General features: G+C 45.2%; 1 protein-coding gene and 1 pseudogene across 4 annotated transcripts in view; both read left to right on the top strand.

Annotated features, from left to right (window-relative positions):
• Positions 1-21600, top strand: part of wdr17 (WD repeat domain 17) — a 122628-nt gene that overhangs the window by 27930 nt on the left and 73098 nt on the right. For 3 of the 4 annotated variants that reach the window (XM_080189449.1, XM_080189448.1, XM_080189451.1), the window contains exons 2-11: positions 3023-3151; positions 5949-6132; positions 6363-6593; positions 9545-9796; positions 11805-11927; positions 15191-15378; positions 15561-15729; positions 16433-16524; positions 19763-19845; positions 21060-21146. In XM_080189449.1, the coding sequence (XP_080045575.1) occupies positions 3029-3151; positions 5949-6132; positions 6363-6593; positions 9545-9796; positions 11805-11927; positions 15191-15378; positions 15561-15729; positions 16433-16524; positions 19763-19845; positions 21060-21146 (1532 nt within the window). In that variant the 5' untranslated portion in view covers positions 3023-3028. The remainder of the gene's footprint in view (positions 1-3022; positions 3152-5948; positions 6133-6362; positions 6594-9544; positions 9797-11804; positions 11928-15190; positions 15379-15560; positions 15730-16432; positions 16525-19762; positions 19846-21059; positions 21147-21600) is intronic. The other variant, XM_080189450.1, reaches the window with a different exon arrangement.
• LOC145343626 (U2 spliceosomal RNA) lies at positions 2092-2309 on the top strand (annotated as a pseudogene).

Here is a 21600-nt window from a genome sequence, read left to right as displayed (position 1 = left end):
TGATTTGATTTATTATTGTCACATGTATTACTATAGAGTGTAAATGATTGTTTCTTGCGCATTACATAGGCAAAACATACTGTTCATAGAGAAAAAGGACAGTGCAAAATGTAGCGTTACAGTCATAGTTAGGCAGAGAAAGATCAACTTAATGCAAGGTAGGTCCCTTCAGAAGTCTGACATCAGCAGGGAAGAAGCTGTTCTTGAGTCAGTTGGTACATGTCCTCAGACTTCTGAGTCCTTTTCCTGATGAAGAAGGGGAAAGAGAGAATGTCCGGGGTGCTTGCTGTCCTTTATTACGCTAGCTGCTTTTTTGAGGCAGCAGGACATGTAGATACTGTCAATGGGTGGGAGGCTGGTTTGAGTGATGGACTGGGCTTCGTTCACAACCCTTTGTAGTTTCTTGCGGTCATACAATCATAGGATCCCTACAGTGCAGAAGGAGGCCATTTGGCCTATTGAGTCTGCACCGACTACAATTCCACTCAGGCCCTATCCCCATAACCCCATGTATTTACCCTGCTACTCCCTTTGACACTGAAGGGCAATTTATCATGACCAATCTGCCTAACCTGTGCATCCTTGGAGTGTGGGAGGAAACAGGAGCACCCATAAGAAACCCATGTAGACACAAAGCGAACGTGCAAACTCCACACAATGACCGTAGGCCGGATTTGAACTCAGGTCCCTAGCTTTGTGCTAACCACTCTGCTGCCCTTGCTGGTCTTGAACAGAGCAGGGATCATACTAAGCTGTGATACAGCCGGAGTGAAAGCTTTCCATGGTACATCTGTCAAAATTGGCGAGAGTCATAGCCGACTTAATTCCTGTGATGGGGAAGGAATGTAGAGTGTTTCCTGCTGAGAAGGCTGCTGGAAAACATGCCATATTCACCAGCCCTGACCTCATTGATTATACACCCAGGTGTGTTACACCATATTCAGCAGTGACAATCGTATCCAGGTGCCATGTTGAAAAAGCGTCCAACATCATTGTCCACACTATTGAAGAAAGCAGGTGGACCTCCTGAAAGTGAGACCAGTGGCATGTTTGGGACAAAGAGGACAAAAATCAACATGGATCGCTCTCCTTCCCATCAACCAGTGATCTCTGCTGGAATCAATGTAAGTGTGAAAGTACCTGAGGATAGACTTGGCCTCAAGATGTGGCCACCACTGCATCTGAAGAAAATGCTGACACTCACCATCTGAGTTCCTACCTGAAGTGAGGTAACATTGGCAAGGAATTGGAACATTACCCCGATGGAATATTCCAAAGATAATGAGAGAAAATAGGGGCAAAAGAATGAAAATGAACAGTGTTTCTTTTCTTATTGGCCTGTCCACAGAGATGAGCGTTGAGACCTGTTAATATAATATTGTGAATGTTTACAGCAGACGTCTCGTGTAGCAAGTTGCTTTACTTTACTTGTGCTGATTATGTACAGCTAATTCCTCAAATAGCGATTGGAATTCCTCTGTACACTATATTAACGCGCTGGGTAAAACCTTTCTGTGGAGTTCCTTTATACAGCATTTCATTGACGATCTTTATTCTTAGAAATGTGTGAAAGCAATTTGAAGCAAATATGTGAATCAAACTATAACGATAACCCACAAGGAGGAATTTCAAAACTCTCCAGATTTTAGGGTGTCGCTTTTCCCCATGAATTATTGAATAGTTTTGCCACTTAAGGTGGTCACGCAGCCTGCATCAGCTTTCTGCTGGAGCAATTGCACAGAATCATAGAATACTTACTTACAATTTTGAAGGAGGCCATTCAGCCCATTAAGTCTGCACCAACTCTCCGACAGGGCATCACACCCAGGCCCTATCCCAGTAACCCCACGTATTTACCCCGCTAATCCCCCATCTTGGGGCACTAAGGGGCAATTTAATATGGCCAGTCCACCTAACCTGCACATCATTGTGGTGTGGGAGGAAACCGGAGCATCCGGAGGAAACCCATGCAGACACAGGGAGAACGTGCAAATTCCATACAAACAGTGGCCCAAGGCTGGAATTGAACCTGAGTCCCTGTTGCTGTAAGGCAGCAGTGCTAACCACTGTGCAACTGTGCCTTGGTCTCACATTGCTTCTCGGCCTCTTGGCTAAGATCAAGTGTAGGATCAAGCCTGAGATCAGCTGTAGCGTGTCTTGTCAGCTTGGATGTAATATTTGGGACCATAAATTGGACTCAGAGTGAATTTGAATTGTTTTTTTTTGAACAAGTAAGGAGATGGATTAGGGGCTTGTCTTGCCCACTCTGCACATTTGCTTTGAAACTTTGAGAAAGAAATAAAATAAAAATACAAACTTACTTAGTCCCTCTCCTCCTGTCCTTCCACTGTAGCCCTGCAAGACTTTGCCTTCAACTGTTTGCCTTATTCCCTCCTGAAAGCAAATGAGGAGAAATAGATCATAGAATCATAGAATCCCTACAGTGCAAAAGGAGGCCATTCAGCCCATCGAGTCTGTACTGATCGTAATCCCACCCAGGCCCTTTTCCCATATCCCCACACATTTACCCTACTAATCCCCCTGAGAGTCGGGTTGATTTAGCTTGGCCAATCAATCTAAGCACATCTTTGGACTGTGGGAGGAAACCGGAGGAGACTCACGCAGACATGGGGAGAATGTGTAAACTCCATACAGTGACCCGGGGCTGGAATTTAACTGGGTCCCTGGTGATGTGAGGCAGCAGTGCCAGACACTGTGCCACCGTGGCACCCAAATGAGAAGGATGAATCCAGAATGGTAATATCAGGGTCTTGTGAACAGGTTCTCTCTTAGCTGGGCAAAGGCATCCGTCCCTTGGTGCTGCTCAATAGGGTCGGTGAAGTGTGACCTTGGTTGGCTGTCCTTCCTTCCGTCCTGTTAAACAAACATATCCTGGCCTGTGAGAAAACCGCACCTTTAATATTCAATGGAATGAGCCCAAACCAGAAATCATTACCAAATATTAAAATAAAATATTTTAGCCTTTTCGATCTTTATTAACATGTAGATTACATGTTCACAGGTGAAGATGTCACAGGTTAAACAGGTCGGGCTCCTGGCTGCTGGCTGTCAGCCTTGGAACAAAGACGTCTGTGTTGCCAGTGGAGACAGGTTTGCCTACTGTGCCACGCTGGCAATATACGTTTACCAGGTGAGCTGTGATTATGTAGACCAGAAAGCATACCTCTTACTCCATATCTCCAGTCTGTACAGACTTATTTAATCCACGAAAATGGGAAAGCTTTTGTTTACTCATGTCTTCAGCAGAAAAAAATCCTACATTTTCCAGCAAGAATCCCCCCATTCCTTGGTCTGTGCAGAAAGGAAATAAAATAGCCATTGTCCCAGATGAGCGTAGCTGCCCTCCCCTTTGAGGGGGGTGGACAGCTGACTGGTGCCAATTTAACCGAGGGCCAGCATACCTCAGGTGAGGGGCAAGGTTGAGAAGGCAGCGGGCTTCACGAATAACCTCAGCCAGTATGGGAATTGAACCTGCGCTGTTGGCGTTGCTTTGCATCACTAATCAGCCTTTCAGCCAACTGAGCTAACCAACTCCCTACAGCATTGCATTGTGAAGCCTTGTTAGAAAATTGCCTTCCTAATTTCTCTTTTGACTAGCTGGACTACCCATATGGGATGGGATTTTATGGTCTCGCTTGTTCTGAAACCGTAAAATCCCTCCCAAGTTCAACAGACCTTTCTACTACCCACCCCTCGCTCCGATTCCCCTGGTGGGTGGGGCAGTAAAATTCCAGCCATGGTTTATAAAGGACAATTTCTTTCAAATGAAAGAAGATGTAGCAACAGCAGAGATAGTCTCTGCCCCTGTTGTAAATTGTCTCCATAACAGCCGACTCCTACCCATCATCTCATGGGAGTGTCACTGTCGAGGATCGCACGAATAAATTTTCTTTTCTCTTTAACCTTTTCAACCGAAACACGGTCGTTTAGTGGCAGATAATGATTCAATCCCCTGACAGTAGAGCGAAGAGACTGCTGTAGCCTTATATTTATGATGTAACCTGTCATGAGACAGTTACTATGATGCCAAAGATAATTAGTTAGGAGGAGGAATTCAACCTCGAGATGGTTAGATATCTTTCTGCTCCCTGATAGGAATTTCTACACATAAGAAGACAAAGGTCCATTATATTTGCCTTCTACCATCCTGGTAGTCGTATGAGATGATAATAGTGGAATTTTGCTATCTAATAGAGCCATAGAGGTTTCAAGCATGGAAATAGGCCCTTCGGTCCAACTTGTCCATGATGCCCTTTTTCTTACCACTAAGCTAGTCCCAATTGCCCATGTTTGGCCCAGATTCCTCCAAACCCATCTTACCCATGTAACTGTCTAAATGCTTTTCAAAAGACCCACTTCCACTACTACCTCCGGCAGCTTGTTCCAGACACTCACCATCCTCTGTATGAAAAAGCTATCCCTCTGGACTTTTTTGTATCTCTCCCCTCTCACCTTAAACCTATGCCCTCTTGTTTTAGACTTCCCTACCTTTGGGAATAGATATTGACTATCTAGCTGATCTATGCTGCTCATTGTTTTATAGATCTCTATAAGATCAGCCCTCAGCCTCCTATGTTCCAGAGAAAAGAGTCCCAGTCTATCCAGCTGGTCCCTCTAGCTCAAACCATCGAGTCCCAGTAGCATCTCAGTAATTTTTTTTCTGCACTTTTTCTAATTTAGTAATATCTTTTCTATAATAGAGTGACCAAAACTATACATGATATTCCAAGTGTGACCTTACCAATGTCTTGTACAACTTCAACAAGATGTGCCAACTCCTGTATCCAATGTTCTGACCAAGCATGCCGAATACCTTCTTCACCACCTTATCCGACTGTGATTCCACTTTCAGGGAGCAAAGAACCTAATCATAAAATGAATCTCTATCAGTTAGTCTACAACAGACTGACAAACCCCAGCGTTAGAGAGCCATGGGCCCGGTTGCCATAACATGCTCTATTTTATTCAGTCGGTGGAATTTTCCCATCCCACCCACCACGGGAATCGTGGAGGGTGGCGGGGGAGGTGTTGGGAACATGCAAAGGCCGTTGACCTCAGGTGACATTTTTCTGTCTTGGGGCAAGGAAGGCAGGAAAATCCTGCCCAGTGTATGTGAGGAATAGAAATGGGGTCTGCTGATAGATATGTTTAATTCTTGATGGTTTGGTTGGGAAATTATTGAGTTTTAAGGTGCTGATGCTGGTTAATGGAGGGATAGATGCGTCTTGGGAAGGATAATATCTTTTGATAGCTCCTTGTGTTGGAGGTGTCACTCTTTATTCTCCTTTAATCTTACTGGAGAGGCATTTGAGAAGCTGCGATCCTTCAGTTACAATATTTTTGGTACTGGATCCAGAATTTGCCTTTACCCAAACATTTGCTCTCTAAGGTGTACGAGGAGAGATTGACTAGGTTCAGATTGTTTTCTCAGGAGTTCAAACGAATGAGGGGGGATCTCATAGGGATTTATAAAATTCTAACAGGACAAGACAGGGTAGTTGCAGGAAGAATGTTCCCAATGATGGGAGTGTCCAGAACCAGGCGTCACAGTCTGGAGATTGGGGTAGACCATTTAGGACAGAGGTGAAGGGACATTTCTTCACCAAAGAGTGATGAGCTTGTGGAATTCATTATCACAGGAAGTAGTTGATGCCAAAACATTGAATGTAAACAAGAGACAGCTAGATATACCACTTGGGGTGAATGGGACCAAATGTTATGGGGAGAAAGCAGGATTAGGCTATTGAGTTGACAATCAGCCCATGATCGTGATGAATGGCGGAGCAGACTTGAAGGGCCAAATGGCCTCCTCCTGCTCCTTTCTTCTAAGTTTTTTTTGTAAGATTGGGCGCAAAATTCTAAAGGAGCTCTCAGCTGTTTACTATTCCCACTAAAAGATGCATTCTAACTTTGCTTTTCTGGTTCAGCTGGATCATAGATACAATGAATTCAAGCTTTATGCCATCATGTCTGAGCACAAAAAGACTATCACGGCTATCTCTTGGTGTCCCCACAACCATGATATGTTTGCCAGCGCGAGCGCCGACAACCTGATTATCATCTGGAACGTGGCAGAGCAAAAGGTGATGGCAAGACTGGACAACACAAAAGGTACCGCGCCCATTAGATACTGCTCAGACTTGCTGTTGAGTGAAGGACTCAGTTTCTGTTCTTCTAGTGTCAGGGTACAGAATAATGTTTTGCAAAAACATCATTGCGGTTAACATTTTCATTTAACTATCCACCATAATCTCTCCTGTGATGCTCCAGTGACATTAGCCAAGGTTTCGCAAAGGACCTACTCCAACCATCCGGCAAATGGTTCTTTCTATTCCCTCCAGGGATCCCTGCTTCCCTCAGTTGGTGTTGGAATTCGGGTGAAGCAGTGGCATTTGTCTCTCATCGCGGTCCACTGTACATCTGGACTATCTCTGGAACAGACTGTGGGGTCACAGTGCACAAGGAGGCCCACAGCTTCCTGTCAGACATCTGCCTTTTCAGGTGGCACCCAAGAAAGAAAGGCAAGGTGGTATTTGGACACACAGATGGGAGCCTGTCCATTTTTCAGCCAGGTAGGTCTCTGTGGGGATTCATAATGAGCAATGTACAGCTGGTTTATGATAATTAAACAATACTTTGATCATTGAGCAATTAATCCGTATCATTAAAAGTTATGGGTTGCACTTTTCTCTTCTGCATGTTCATCTAAGCTACATCCACAGACAGTTTCCTGATGACCATAAGACCATAAGATACAGGAGCAGAATTAAGCCATTTGGCCCATCGAGTCCGATCGGCCATTCAATCATGTTTGATCTGATTCTCATCCTCATTCTCCTGCCATCTCCCCATAACCCTTGATCCCCTTTTTGATCAAGAACCTCTCTATCTATGTCTTAAAGACACTCAATGACCTGACCTCCACAGCCCTCTGCAGCAATGAGTTCCACAGATTCACCACCCTCTGGCTGAAGAAATTCCTCCTTATCTCAGTTTTAAAGAAATGTCCCTTCACTCTGAGCTTGTGCCCTTGAGTTCTGGTCACTCCCACTAGTGGAAACATCCACTTCACGTCCACTCTATCCAGGCCTCTCAGTATTCTGTAAGTTTCAATTAGATCCCCCCTCATCTTTTGAAACTCCATCGAGTATAGACCCAGACTCCTCAACCGCTCCTCATATGATGACCTTAATTTAGTTCAGAACTGTGGATGGATGATTCTCATGGACCCATGTTGCGATCACCATGGTGATCTGGGTACCTGGTGCACGTGGCTCATGTACTCAGCAGACTGCAGAGGGAGGGGCAGGTGGACTTGTGGGCAATTCTAGTTGAGACAAAGAGGCTCAAGCTACCCAATTTCATCGAAACAGAAAAAAGAAGCAAAGGTGGGCCATTCAACCCTTCAAGCTTGCTCTGCCATTTTTAATCATGGCTGATCATCAGGTTCAATATCCTGATGATACTCCTCCCTCCCCCCCATATCCCTTGATCCCTTTAGCCCATTATTAAGCTGACACTCTCCATTTGGATCCAAGGGTCTAATTTCTTCTTGAAATCACACAGCATTTTGACCTCAGCTACTTTCTGTGGATGTGAATTCTGCACATTCACCAACCTCTGGATGAAGAAATTTCTCCTCACCTCAGCCCTAAAAGGCTTACCCCTTATCCTCAAACTATGACCCCTAGTTCTGGATCCCCCCACCATTCGGAACATTCTTTCTCAACCTACTCTGTCTAACCTTGTTAGAATTTTATAAATTTCTACGAAATCCTCCCTCACTCTGATAAACTCCAGTGAATATAACCCAAATCAGCTTAGCATCTCCTTTCACCCTGCTGTTTCTCATCGTCATCCTACCCAATTTCAGTTGGGATTGAAGGGGGTAAAAAAAATTCCTCCCCCTGTCCACTTGATTGGCACCACACTCAGAAACATCCATTCCTTCCATCACCGACACTCAGTAGCAGCAGTGTGAACTATCAACAAGATGCACTGTCGCAACTCACCAAAGATCCTTAGACAGCACCTTCCAAACCAACGACCACTTCCATCTGGAAGGACAAGGGCCAGCAGATTCATGGGAACACCTCCATCTGCAAGTTCCCCTCCAAGCCACACAACATCCTGACTTGGAAAAATGTCACTGTTCCTTTGCAGTAGCTGTGTTAAAATCCTGGAATTCCCTCTCAACCCACAACACATGGACTGCAGTGATTCAAGAAGGCAGCTCACCACCACCTTTTCAAGAGTAATGAGGGATGGGCAACAAGTGCTGGCCAGCCAGCGATGCCCATGCCCCACAAACAAATAAAAAAATATAATTTTGCATTTGTATAAGTAAATTTTATGAACAGATGGTTAAGCATATTCATATCTATATGCTTGAGTGAGAGAAGTGGGAATATGTGCGCATGTGAAGCAATATTGTCATAAAATCATAATGGCACAGAAGAAGGCCATTCAGCCCATAGAGCCCATGCTAGCACTCTGTGAAGCAGTTCAATCTGTCCCATTCCCCTCTTCCACTCCTTCAACCCTGAAAGCTTATTTCCTTCCAGAGTATCTCAATTTCCTTGAGAAATCATTAATTGCCTCTATTGCCACCACTCTCATAGGTAGTGAGTACCAGGTTATTAATATTAATAATATTAATTTAAAACATCCTCACATCCTGCTGACCCCACCTCATCTTCTATATCTCTTGCCCAAAACTTAAATCTGTGCCCCATGGTCCTTTTACGTCAGCTAATGGGAGCAATTTTCTTTGTGACTGTCTTATCTAGCACTGTCCTTATCTTGTACACTTCTATCAGGTCGCTCCCCTCAATCATCTTTGCACCAAGGTGAACCATTCCTGTTTCTTCAGCCGAACTTTATAGCCACAATTCCTCTCCCTGGGAACATTCTGGTAAACCTCATCTGCATCCTCTCTCGAACCCTCATGTTCTTCCAAAAGTGTTGCAAGAAATTTCCATGATGTTACCCAATTACTAGGGGGCATAGGTTTAAGGTATGAGGGGCAAGGTTCAAAGGAGATGTACGAGGCAAGTTTTTTACACAGAGGGTGGCGGGTGCCTGGAACTCACTGCTGGGGGAGGTAGTGGAGATCGCCCAGCCGCCTGCCGAAGGGACAAGCTGTCCTGAAAGCTTGCGGCTTTTGCTACAAATAAACCTGTTTGGACTTTAAACTGGTGTTGTGGGATTTCTTTCTGGAGGTAGTGGAAGCAGATACAATAATGATTTTTAAGGGGCGTCTGGACAACTACATGAGTAGGATGGGAATGGAGGGATATGGTCCCCGGAAGGTTGGGCATTTTAGTTCAGTCGGGCAGCATGGTCGATGCCAGTTTGGAGAGCCAAAGGATCTGTTCCAGTGCTATAACTTTCTTTGTTCTTTGTGAGATTGTGTGACGAATATATTTACATCAAGCTGCTCAATTTGATATAAAATGAAGTTCCTTCTAGTTTCGGAATAAATGCCAAGAATTTTTCTCTCTCCCTCTAATCCGGGCACCAGGCGCCAAGAGTCAGAAGCACGTGCTGAGACCGGAATCCCTAGAGGGAACAGATGAAGAGGATCCAATCACGGCCCTGGAGTGGGATCCGCTCTCCACGGACTACCTATTGGTGGCCAATCTACACAATGGAATTCGATTGGTTGATTCGGAGTCACTCTCCTGTATTACCACCTTCAGTTTCCCCAGTTCCGCAGCCTCAGTACAATGCCTGGCCTGGGTTCCCAGTGCTCCAGGGATGTTCATCACTGGAGGTAGGCACTGGCAATGACAGAAAAACAAAACCTCCCTAAAACACCTGTTTTTCCCAATTAATAGTGAATATATACTCTGATTGAATAACTATAAAGTGGGGGGGTCACTTAGCTCAATTGGCTGGACGGCTGGTTCGTGATGCAGTGTAATGCCAACAGTGCGGGTTCAATTTCAGTACCAGCTGAGGTTACTGATGAAGCATAGAGAGGAGATGGCCAGGTGGTATTATCGCTAGACTATTAATTCAGAAATTCGGCTACTGTTTTAGAGATCCGAGTTTGAATTCCACCACGGCAAATGATGGAATCTGAATTCAATAAAAAATATCTGAACTTAAGAATTTACCGATGACCATGAAACCATTTTCGATTGTTGGAAAAACCCATCTGGTTCACTAATGCCCTTTAGGGAAGGAAATCTGCTGTCCTTACCTGGTCTGGCCTACATGTGACTCCAGAACCACAACAATGTGATTGAATCTCAACTGCCCTCAGGCGATTGGAGATCGGAAATAAATGCTGGAGAGCCAGCAACAACACCCATGTCCCACGAAGGAATAGAAAAAAGCTCTGCCTTCTCAACCTTGCGCTTTGCCCGAGATATGACGACGCTCAGCATAAATCTGTAGGGATATGATTGGCGCAACTTGTGGGCCGAAGGGCCTGTTTGTGCTGTAGTTTTTCTATGTTCTATGTTCTAAATCATCACCAGTCAGCTCTCAACGGAAAGAGTAGCCTTTGGTCCACCTTTAAATATGGTATCATAATGGTCATATTAGAGAACTGGTTAAAAGGAGGCAAGGGTTCAAAACCCACGATGGCATTTGAGGAATTTAAATTCTGTTAAATAAATGAATTACATGCCAGGGACCCTAGTTCAGTTCCAGCCTTGGGTAACTGTGTGTAGAATTGGCACGTTCTCCCCATGTCTGTGGATTTCACATGCTTTTACACTTCTCAAAATCATAGAATCCCTACAATGCAGAAGGAGGCCTTGACCACAATCCCACACAGGCCTTATCCCCGTAACCTCACTTATTTGCCTTGCTAAACTCCCTAAATCTAAGGGGCAATTTAGCATGGCCAATTCACCTAACCTGCATATCTTTGGAGTGTGGGAGGAAACTGGAGCATCCAGAAGAAATCCATGCAGACACAGGCACAATTTGCAGACTCCACACAGGCAGTGACCCAAACCGGGAATCAAATCTGTGTCCCTGGCACTGGGAGGTAGCAGTGCTAACCATTGTGCCACCATGCTGCCAGGTTTCCTCCAGGTGCTCCAGTTTCCTCCCACAGTCCAAAGATATGCAGGTTAGGTGGAGTAGTGGGATGAATGCATGGAGTTGTGGGAAGGATGCTTTATTGGAGGGTCAATGCAGACCTGTTAGGCTGAATGGCCTCCTTATGCACTGTAGGGATTCTATAATATCCTGATATTGTGAGAGCTGCTGTGTAAAAGCAAACCTTTCTTTCCTCTTTGTAATCTTTCAACTATTTTGTAACAGCTTTGTATGGGTATATACCAGCAGTATCTGAGTTCATCTGGCTCATTTCCTGTTGAGAGATTTACTTGAGTGGCCGGCATGGTGGCACAGTGGTTAGCGCTACTGCTTCACAGCGCCAGGGACCTGGGTTCAATTCTCTGCTTGGGTAACTGTGCTGAGTTTGCACGTTCTCCCCATGTCTACGTGGGTTTCCTCTGGTTTCCTCGCACAATCCGAAAGATGTGCTGGTTTGATGCATGCTAAATTCTCCCTCAGTGTACCCAACCAGGTGCCAGCATGTGGCAACTGGAGGATTTTCACAGTAACTTCATTGCAGTGTTAATGTAAGCCCACTTGTGATACTAATAAATAAATAAACTTATTTGAAACTAAAGTTGGTAGCAACCTAAAATTCCCTTGTTCAGCGACCCATTGTCTGGACTTTGTGATTAACTATGGACATCTCCTGTTGCTTGGCTACCATTTTACTCATAAACAAATATTCTTATCCTTTTCTTTAGATTCTCAAGTTGGTGTCTTGCGTGTTTGGAATGTGTCAAGAACCACACCAATTGATAACTTCAAGTTGAAGAAGACAGGGTTTCATGCTTTGCACGTGCTGAGTTCCTCACCAAAGAAAAAATGTAGGTCGCAATTTGAAAAACAAAAGTCATTATCGGTGGTGAAGATTGGAAAGTTAATTGTTTAGCCAAGTCCACAATAATACTGGGTCAAATAGATGTCTCTTTAAAATACTTATGAATTGTAAGTGCAATTTTACAGCAGAAATTTGTGCATATGCAACGAATTGATATCTGGAACTAAGAACCTACTGATGACCATGAAAGTAGAGGTAGAGGTAATGGAAGCAGATATAATTGTGACTTTTAAAAGGATGTGAATAGAGGGATACGGTCCCCGGAAGGGTAGGGGGTTTTTGTTCAGTCGGGCAGCATAGTCGGTGCAGGCTTGGAGGGCCGAAGGGCCTATACCTTTGCCGTAATTTTCTTTGTTCTTTTTGAAACCATTGTCAATTGTCAGAAAACGAGCCCATCTGGCTCACTGGGTGGAGGCGATGGCTTTGTGGCATTCTCGCTGGACCATTAATCTAGAAATTCAGCTAATATTCTGGGCACCTGGGTTTGAATCTGCCACGGCAGGTGGTAAAATTTGACCACGAAACCATTGTTGATTGTGAGAAAAACCCATCTGGCTGACTAATGTTCTTTATGGAAGGAAATCTGCCTCCTTACCCAATCTAGCCTACATGTGACTCAGAGCTACAGCAAGGTGGTTGACTCTCAACTGCCCTTGGGCAACTAGGTTTGGGCAATAAATGCTGGCCAGCCAGTGATGCCCATGACCCACGGATGAATAAATGATTCACTCTCTTTCTCAATTACATTTTTAAAAATTTTGCTTATTAAGCTGAGGCTCTCTGTTCAGATACCAAATGTTCTAATTTTACCAGTTGTTTGATGATGGATTAGAAAGGCTACCCTCAAATGGAAGAGAAATGGAGGTTCATCACCTCACTCCTCTGCAACTTTGCCAGCAACAGGGAAGGCAGAGGGCAGTCCTGCTCCGAAGCTAATTTTGCCACCTAATTGGCCAATCAAGGGCCTCTTTCTGCCTCTGCAGCAGGGGCCCCTCCAGGCTACAATGGCTAGCTCTGGGACAATGATCCTGGCAGCCCTGAGCTAGCCTTCCCCTGATGTCCCCACACCCATTCACAGGTACCTGTCCAACTGGCCATGGAAACCCCAAAGCTCGACTACCTTGCTAGGAGGGTGCTGTCATTCCATAAACGCCTCTTAAAGTGAAAGAGTCATACAGCGCAGAAAAGGCCATTCAGCCCAAGAAGGTTGCACTGACAAAAGTCTGCACTGACAATACGTAGCACTAAAAACACACTAATCCCATCTTCCTGCACTTGTCCTATATCCTTGAACGTTTTGATGTTCTCATCAAGTTCTCATCCAAATACTTTTCAAAGGTTGTAAGGGCCTTTGCTACCTTCCCAGGCAGCGCATTCCAGATTCCCACCATCCTCTGAGTGAAAAAGTTTCTTTCTCAACTCCCCTCTGAATCTCCTGCCCCTTACCCTAAAACTGTGCTCCCTTTTGATTGATGCCCTTCCATCTGCCACTTATTCCAGCACAGAAACAGGTCTTTTCGCCCTTCTTGGCTGTGCCGAAACATTTTTCTGCCTAGTCCCACTGACCTGCACCTGGACCATATCCCTCCATACCCCTCTCATCCATGTACCTGTCCAAGTTTTTCTTAAATGTTAAAAGTGAGCCCGCATTTACCACTTCATCTGGCAGCTCATTCCACACTCCCACCACTCTCTGTGTGAAGAAGCCCCTCCTAATATTTCCTTTAAACTTTTCTCCTCTCACTTGTAACCTATGTCCTCTGTTTTTTTTTCTCCCCTAGCCTTAGTGGAAAAAGCCTGCTTGCATTCACTCTATCTTTATCCATCAAAATTTTGTATACCTCTATGAAATCTCCTCTCATTCATCTACACTCCAGAGAATAAAGTCCTAACCTATTCAACCTTTCAATGTCATTTATATAAATGATGAATATTAGGGTGCCCAACACAGATTCCTGTGGTACGACACTGGGCACTGGTTTCCAGTCACTAAAGCAGCCTTCTATCATCATCCTCTGTTTCCCACAATTGAGCCAATTTTGAATCCACTTTACCAAATTACCCTGTAACCCGTGTGAATTTACCATTTTTTACAAGTCTCCCATTATATCAACTCAAACTTATAATTTTCAATATCACCAGTCCAACCAGAGTCGCGTTGATCGAAAAACAGAATGCAAGGTCCACTTAAACCATCAGGAGGAGACCTGGGTGTTGCTACCCAAAGCTGGTTAGAATGTGGAGCCTGCTACCGCAGGGGTGACTGAGTCACCTGCATTTACAGAGATGTTAGATAAAGAACCGAGGGAGAAAGGCATGGAAGGAACTGCCCTGATTGAAGTCAGAGTAAACATTGTTGTGCTAGTTCCCGTCCAGCCTAAAACGAACTGGTGAAATTTTATGTTCAATTTCATCAATGTGCCACAGCGGCAACCACCCTTCAGGTTCCCAAAAATTCAGACTGAGAAAAATTAAGTCTGATGCTTAAGGGCTGATGTTGATACATCAGTCAGAACAAAGGGAGGCACAGTGGAGCACTGGTTGGTTGTGCTGCCTCACAGCGCCAGGGACCCAGGTCCAATTGCTGCCTTGTGTGACTGTGTGGAGTCTCCCCATGTCTGCATGGGTTTCCTCTGGGTGCTCCGCTTTCCTTCCACAGACTAAAGATGTGCAGCTTAGGTGGACTGGCCACATTAAATTGTCCCCTTGGTGTCCCCAAGATGTGTAGATTAGGAAGAATTAGCAGGGTAAATATGTGGAGTCAAAGCGATGGGGCCAGGGTGAGATGCTCTGTAAGAGAGTCAGTGCAGACAAGCCAAATAGAGTAAAGCCCTAGTTAGGGCAAAGGTAGACATTTTGAGGCCAGATTGGCCAGTAACCCAACAGGCCTCAGAACCAATAATAACAGCTGTTATTAACAGAAATCTGTTCCTCAATAAGGACATGGCAACAGGACAAATAAACACCTTCGACTTGTTTTAAAAAATATAGCCTATTATTTGTCAGTATTTTGTTTACCCGTTTTGGATATGTTGCATCATATTGGAAGCACGTTCCTGGGTATGATGTTCCAACAGGCACTTTCAATAGCAAAATTCCCCAAAACTATTCAATGACATTCATTAGTGTCAGTCAGTGGGGCTGGTTGAGCGCCTTGGCATGCTGGGGATGTGCGACTGGTTAACTACAGTAATGTTCAAAAGGAAGGAAGAAAGTCTCAGAAGTGAACTTTCATGCTGTCCTTTTCAGGCTATTCAGCGCATTCCCCATCAAAGAACCACCATACATCATCGACTAGCGAAGCCATCCCCCCTCCGACCCTCTCTCAAAACCAAGCGTTTTCTCTTCCGCCCGGACATGTTGTGTGTTGCTTCATGGATGGCGGAGTTGGGCTCTATGACATGGGAGAGAAGAAGTGGAACTTCCTGAGAGATCTGGTAGGTCCAGACAATGGCCATTCCATTTTGCACTTCCAATTGCGTTTTACATTGCGCGGCAATGACTACCACCGATATCTTTCGTGCTGTAATGATGAAAATCAAATAGCTGTGGGCATGGCGTAGTTAGAAAAAAGACTAACAGATCCCAAAACGGGTCTTGTTCATACTTTGTATTCTAGGGTCACGTGGAAACAATCTTTGACTGTAAATTTAAACCAGACGACCCCAACCTCTTAGCCACAGCGTCGTTTGATGGGACAATTAAGGTGTGGGATATAAACACCTTGAAAGCAGTCTACACTTCACCTGGTAACGAGGGAGTAATCTACTCGCTGTCCTGGGCTCCAGGTAAGCGATCACTGATTAGAAACCCCTTGTCAGTAAAGTTTATCTTTTAGTCACAAGTAAGGCTGACATTAACACTGCAGTTACTGTGAAATTCCCCTAGTCGCCACAGTCTGGTGCCTGTTTGGGTCAATGCACCTAACCAGCACGTCTTTCAGAATGTGGGAGGAAACTGGAGCATCTGGAGAAAACCCACACAGACACAGGGAGGACATGCTAACTCCACACAGACAATGATCCAAACCGGGAATCGAACCTGCGTCTCTGGCGCTGTGAGGCAGCACTGCTAACCACTATGCTACCGTGCCACCTACCTTACTGCTCAATAATGAATATACATCCTCCCAACACAGGGGATTGGCACCACTGAAGCTGCCTTCTTAAAACCGCTGCAGTTCATGTGACGTAGGTACACCCAAAGTGCTGTTAGGTAAGGGAATTCCAGGATTTTGACCCAGCGACAGCGAAGGAACGACGATATATTTCCAAGCCAGGATGGTGAGTGGCTTGGAGGGGAACTTTTAGGTGGCGGAATCCCAATGTATCTGCTGCCAATCTTAATGTTGTGCTTCCATATTTGTACTATGAGGAGGAGTGCCTTTATGTCTTTAGTGACTGGAATGAGAGCAGTTTACTGATTTAAAAATGTGTAAATGTAAATGCTCGACACTTTGACACTACATATTAACAATCTTTTTACTTGAAGGCGACTTAAACTGCATCGCAGGCGCAACCTCGCGCAACGGAGCCTTCATATGGGATGTGAAGAAAGGAAAAACAGTGACTAGGTTTAATGAGGTAAGCTGTTACATTTCATCTCCCGGTTAAATGCAAGAAGTAAAATAGAAGTTGGCTTTTTTGTACTTTACAGAGTAACTGGAGGCTCATAAAATCTACCAACAGATAGAGCTGGAAACATGGGGCGGCATAGTGGTTAGCACTGCTGCCTCATAGCGTCAGGGATCTGGGTTCAATTCCAGCCTCGGGTCACTATCTGTGTAAAGCTTGCACGTTCTCCCCATGTCTGAATGGGTTTCCTCCGGGTGCTCCGGTTTCCTCCCACAGTTCAGATACGTGCAGGTTAGGCTATGCTTGATTGCCCCTTAGTGTCAGGGAGATTAGCAAGGTAAGTACATCCCCTTATGGATGGGATTGGGATTGTTGTCAGTGCAGGCTCGGTGGGCTGAATGGCCTGCTCCTGCACTGCAGAGATTCTATGATTCTATGCCACAAATCTGGCAGCATCTGTGGAGAGAGAAGCATGGTTAATGGTTCAGGTCCATAACCTGTCGTCAGAATTCAACAGTGTCAATAACACGAACCGTTCACATTCTCAGAATGTCCCTAAGTGCTTCAGATGTATAATCACTGCTGCCTTACAGGGAAATGCAATGGTAAATTTGTATGTAGTTTGGTACCAAATAAGAAGATAATCAGTTTTGATGTTGTTGGCTGGGGGTAAATGCTGACAAGGCCCTTCTCTGAATAGTGCTGTAGAACCTTTTGCATCTCCCCAAAAACAGCCGTCGCACTTAGTGCTTATCCAAAAGGCAGCCCCTCCAACAATGTAGCATTCTCTGATATCGAAGGGTCAGGTTTTGTGCTCATGTTGAACTTGAACCTATCACCTTCCGATTCACCTCTGTGCACGTTACCCACTGTGTCACAGTGCACACCCCCAGCAACATAGGAGGGTAGGACCAGAAGTAGGCCATTCAGCCCCTCGAGGCCCCCTCCTCCATTCAATAAGATCATGGCTGATCAGAGATCGAGCTCCAGGTACCTGCCCTAGGCCCGTATCTATCTGTCTGCTGAGTATCATCTTACCAGCAACAAAACTGGCATTTATCAACCTTATTAAAATAAAGTGAAAATGGAGACAACCTGAGTGAATAATTCATACGTTTAACTGCAGTGTATTAACGTTCATTAGAGCACTGCCATGCTAGTGCTGTATAGTGGGATTATCCAGTCCCATCAGCAGTCGCAGGCAGGACTGGAAAAACCCATCCTAGTTTCGTTATGGTCAAAGATAGCACTGCAGACAGTCAGCGCCACATTGGCTGCCACAGTTGTATCATCAGTATATCACCAATTCCTATGATTTTCAGAATTTGACCATATGATATACAGAATACTCTGCACATTAGTTCCATCCCATTCCTCTTTCCACACCTGGTGGTGCGCTAAGGCAGGCTTTCATCCGTTTCCATCGCTAGTAATTCCTGGAACGGGTTGCTAGTCTCTCGCCAGGGGCTTATATCTTGAGGTGTGCCGCTCCACATCAAGCATGGCTGACCAGGAGTCTCCCCTGCTCGTACTGCCAACCATTGGTGTGTCTGGAAGGATTTGCAGGTTGACACTAAATCTGTTTTGCCACATAATGAACGCACCTTCTTTGGCCATTAAATCCTGGCATGGGACTCGAACCTGGATCTTCTGAGGTAGGGACACCATACCCTGAACCATAAGACCTCCCTGTACATTTGTACCAAACTCTAAACTAGAAGCATGCGCTTCCCCGCACGCATGAGCATGGTCTCAGCCAAGATCTTGGGTTCATGTCAACTGCGTTAACCCCCACCATTTTGCCTGGACTGGCAAAATCCTGTTAACTATCCTGGCTTGAGACAATTCACACCTCTTTAACGTGTGATTATCCCTCTCTCCACTCGCATTGTCCGTATCTGTAAAGACTTGCATTCCAACCATTATTTTGCAATTGTGTCTTTGTCTGTATATGCCTTGTTTGTGAAACCTACCTCTCCATTCACCTGAGGAAGGAGCAGTGCTCCAAAAGCTCATGATTCCAAATAGATCTGTCTATAGATTTGGGGCAGCACAGTAACACAGTGGTTAGCACAGCTGCTTCACAGCTCCAGCATCCTGGGTTCGATTCCTGGCTCGGGCCACTGTCTGTGTGGAGTTTGCACATTCTCCTCATGTCTGCATGGGCTTCCTCCGGGTACTTGGTTTCCTCCCACAGTCCAAAGATGTGCGGGTTAGGTTGATTGGTCATGCTAAGAAATTGCCCCTTAGTGTCCAGCGATGCGTAGGTTAGAGGGATTAGTGGGTATAATATGTAGGGATATGGCGGTAGGACCTGAGTGGGATTGTGTTTGGTGCAGACTTGATGGGCCGAAGGGCCTCTTTCTGCACTGTAGGGTTCTATGGTGCCAGACCTGCTGTGTGAATCCAGCATTTCTGGTTTTTAATTTCACTACACTGGGGCTTCATTATTGAATTTCAATTAGGAAAGCAGCCAGTTCCTTTTTAGATGTCAAAATGAACATCTTACATTCATAAGATATAGGAGCAGAATTAGGCTTTTCGGCCCATCGAGTCTGCTGCGCCATTCGATCATGGCTGATATGCCCCTCATCCCTATTTTCTGGCATTCTCCCCATAACCCTTCAACCCAATTAAAAATCTGTCTGACCCTCCCTTTATTTTACCCACTGTCCCAGCATCCACCACACTTTGTGGTAGCAAATTCTACAGATTCACAATCCTTTGGGAGAAGTAGTTTCTCCTCAACTCTGTTTTAAGTTTGCTACCCCTTATCCTAAGTCTACGACCTCTCGTTCTAGAATGCCCCACAATAGAAAGCATTCATCCCACGTCTACTTTACCCATACTTTTTATCATCTTGTATACCTCAATTTAATCTTCTAAATTCCAAAGAGTATAGGCTTAAACTGGTCAATCTCTCTTTATATGACAAATCCCTCATCTCTGGAATCAGTCTAGTGAACCTCCTCTGAGCTGCCTCCAATGCCACGACATCTTTCCTCAAATAGGGAGGCCAAAACTGTGCACAATATTCCAGGTGCAGCCTCACCAATGCCTTGTATAATTGCTACAATCTTAGGTAGTATTTCACAGTCGCAGTCGCCCCAAGACTGGAAAGTCCCATCCGAGGTCAACAGCCTTTGCATGGTCCGCCTTCCCCTGCCCGCTATGATTCCAATGGAGAATTTCACCCGTTGTTTCCATTTAATGGTTGGCAGCTAGTGTTGTTTATTGTTCTTTGCAGCATGGAAAAAATGGGATCTTCTGCATTGCTTGGAGCCACAAAGATTCCAAGCGGATAGCAACATGTAGCGGTGATGGATTTTGGTAAGTATTGTTTCTGTCATTTGTCTCATTGTTAACAGTGCATGCGAAAATGTTAGGAGGCCTGTCCAGTTTACAGCTGTTTGTATCTTTTATAATGGGCCGGAACGATTTGATTTTTGCATGATCTGCAAATTTCCTGTTCCTTGAATCCCACTGTCACTACAGCCTCAAGATAAAGGGGGGGGGGGGCGGTTTAGAACGGAGTTGAGGAGGAACTTCTTCACTCAAAGGGTGATGAATCTCTGGAATTCTCTGCCCGTTGAAGTGGTGGAGGCTGCCTCGCTAAATATTTTTAAGACGCGGGTTGATGGGTTTTTGATAAGAGAGGGGATTAAGGGTTATGGGGAGAGGGCGGGAATGTGGAACTGAGACACGACAGATCAGCCATGATCTTATTGAATGGCGGGGCAGGCTCGAAGGGCTGGATGGCCTACTCCTGCTCCTATTTCTTATGTTCTTATGTTCTTATTCCCAACTTGGAGTAGGGGAGATGTGTAACGATGGAGCCAGGGAGCACAATTCTTGGTCAGCAGCAGGGTTGGGAGTGGGGTAGGCTGGTGTTTCAAAGCCTCAAAGTTTTGAAGGAATCTGATGCCCGAATAAATTTGGGGTCATGTCCCCCCACACCTCAACTGCATCATTCACATGATGCTGCTTCTAAATGCCCTAACTGGGCCGGAAGTGCCCAGTCAGTGGCATCAATTGGAACTGTCAGTGGAAAAGGCAGATGGCAGCCATCTTGGAGCCTGCTGCAGGCTTACTTCAGAGGGCCAGGAGATTAAAGGCATGAAACGGGATGCAAACAGGACTTACTGAGGTAATAGGCACAATCCTAGCAATATACCAGATGCCCCAATCATTTCCAATGCCAGAAAAATAACTTTTCCTCAGCCTCACTTCGAACGTGCGTGGGAATGTTCAGGTTGCAAAAATCTCCTTTCAAAAGATACAGTCCCGACTCCCCACGTACAGGTGACAAGGTCCTAAGTGAGCTTAAGGAGTCCATCTGGAGACAAATGGATTCCAGATTCCCTCTCCCTTGCCCTCTCTTTTAAAATTGAAGCCTCGTTGGGAGATTTGGATCCAGACACGACCTCTGAGGCTGCGACTTTTAAAAGCGTGCCCACACCAGCATCCAATCCTGTGCCAGTTGAAAACCTGACCCCTGGTGTCTGAGCCAGCACCAGCACTATTGACTTCTCCTTTGTTTGCAGTATTATTCGAACAATCGATGGGAAGGTTCTGCACAAGTACAAGCATCCGGCTGCCGTGTTTGGATGTGATTGGAGCCAGAATAATAAGTAAGTAATTCCTTTCAACTGGGAAGCTTATGCACGGATCCTTTTGGGTTTACAACCATGTATCCCCTTAGAGTGCAAGTCATGTTTTTGTGGTGCTGCCAAGCTTATTCAGGTTGGCGTGTCATAAAAATGGTCAAAATTAATTTATATTGTTTCTCATTTGAGTAAAAGAGCTCCTCGCGCCTCCAATGTCTGCACTACACCTCGCCTCCCGTCAGGAGGGTAAGACAACCCAGCCACTGAAAAATCTCCACGTATCAACACTGCTCCATGGTCACTCCACTAGCTGGTGCTTGAGCAGTGAACAGGAAGGGAATAATCATAGAATTGTAGAATCTCTACAATGCAGAAGGAGGCCATTTGGCCCATTGAGTCTGCACCAACCACCATCCCACCCAAGCCCTTTCCTGTAACCTCACATATTTAGCTTGTTAATCCCCTGACACTAAGGGGC

Source organism: Carcharhinus amblyrhynchos, chromosome 5 (assembly GCF_965287045.1).
Source record: "Carcharhinus amblyrhynchos chromosome 5, sCarAmb.v2.hapA, whole genome shotgun sequence".
NCBI lineage: Eukaryota > Metazoa > Chordata > Chondrichthyes > Carcharhiniformes > Carcharhinidae > Carcharhinus > Carcharhinus amblyrhynchos.
This window is presented reverse-complemented; position numbering and strand designations above follow the sequence as displayed.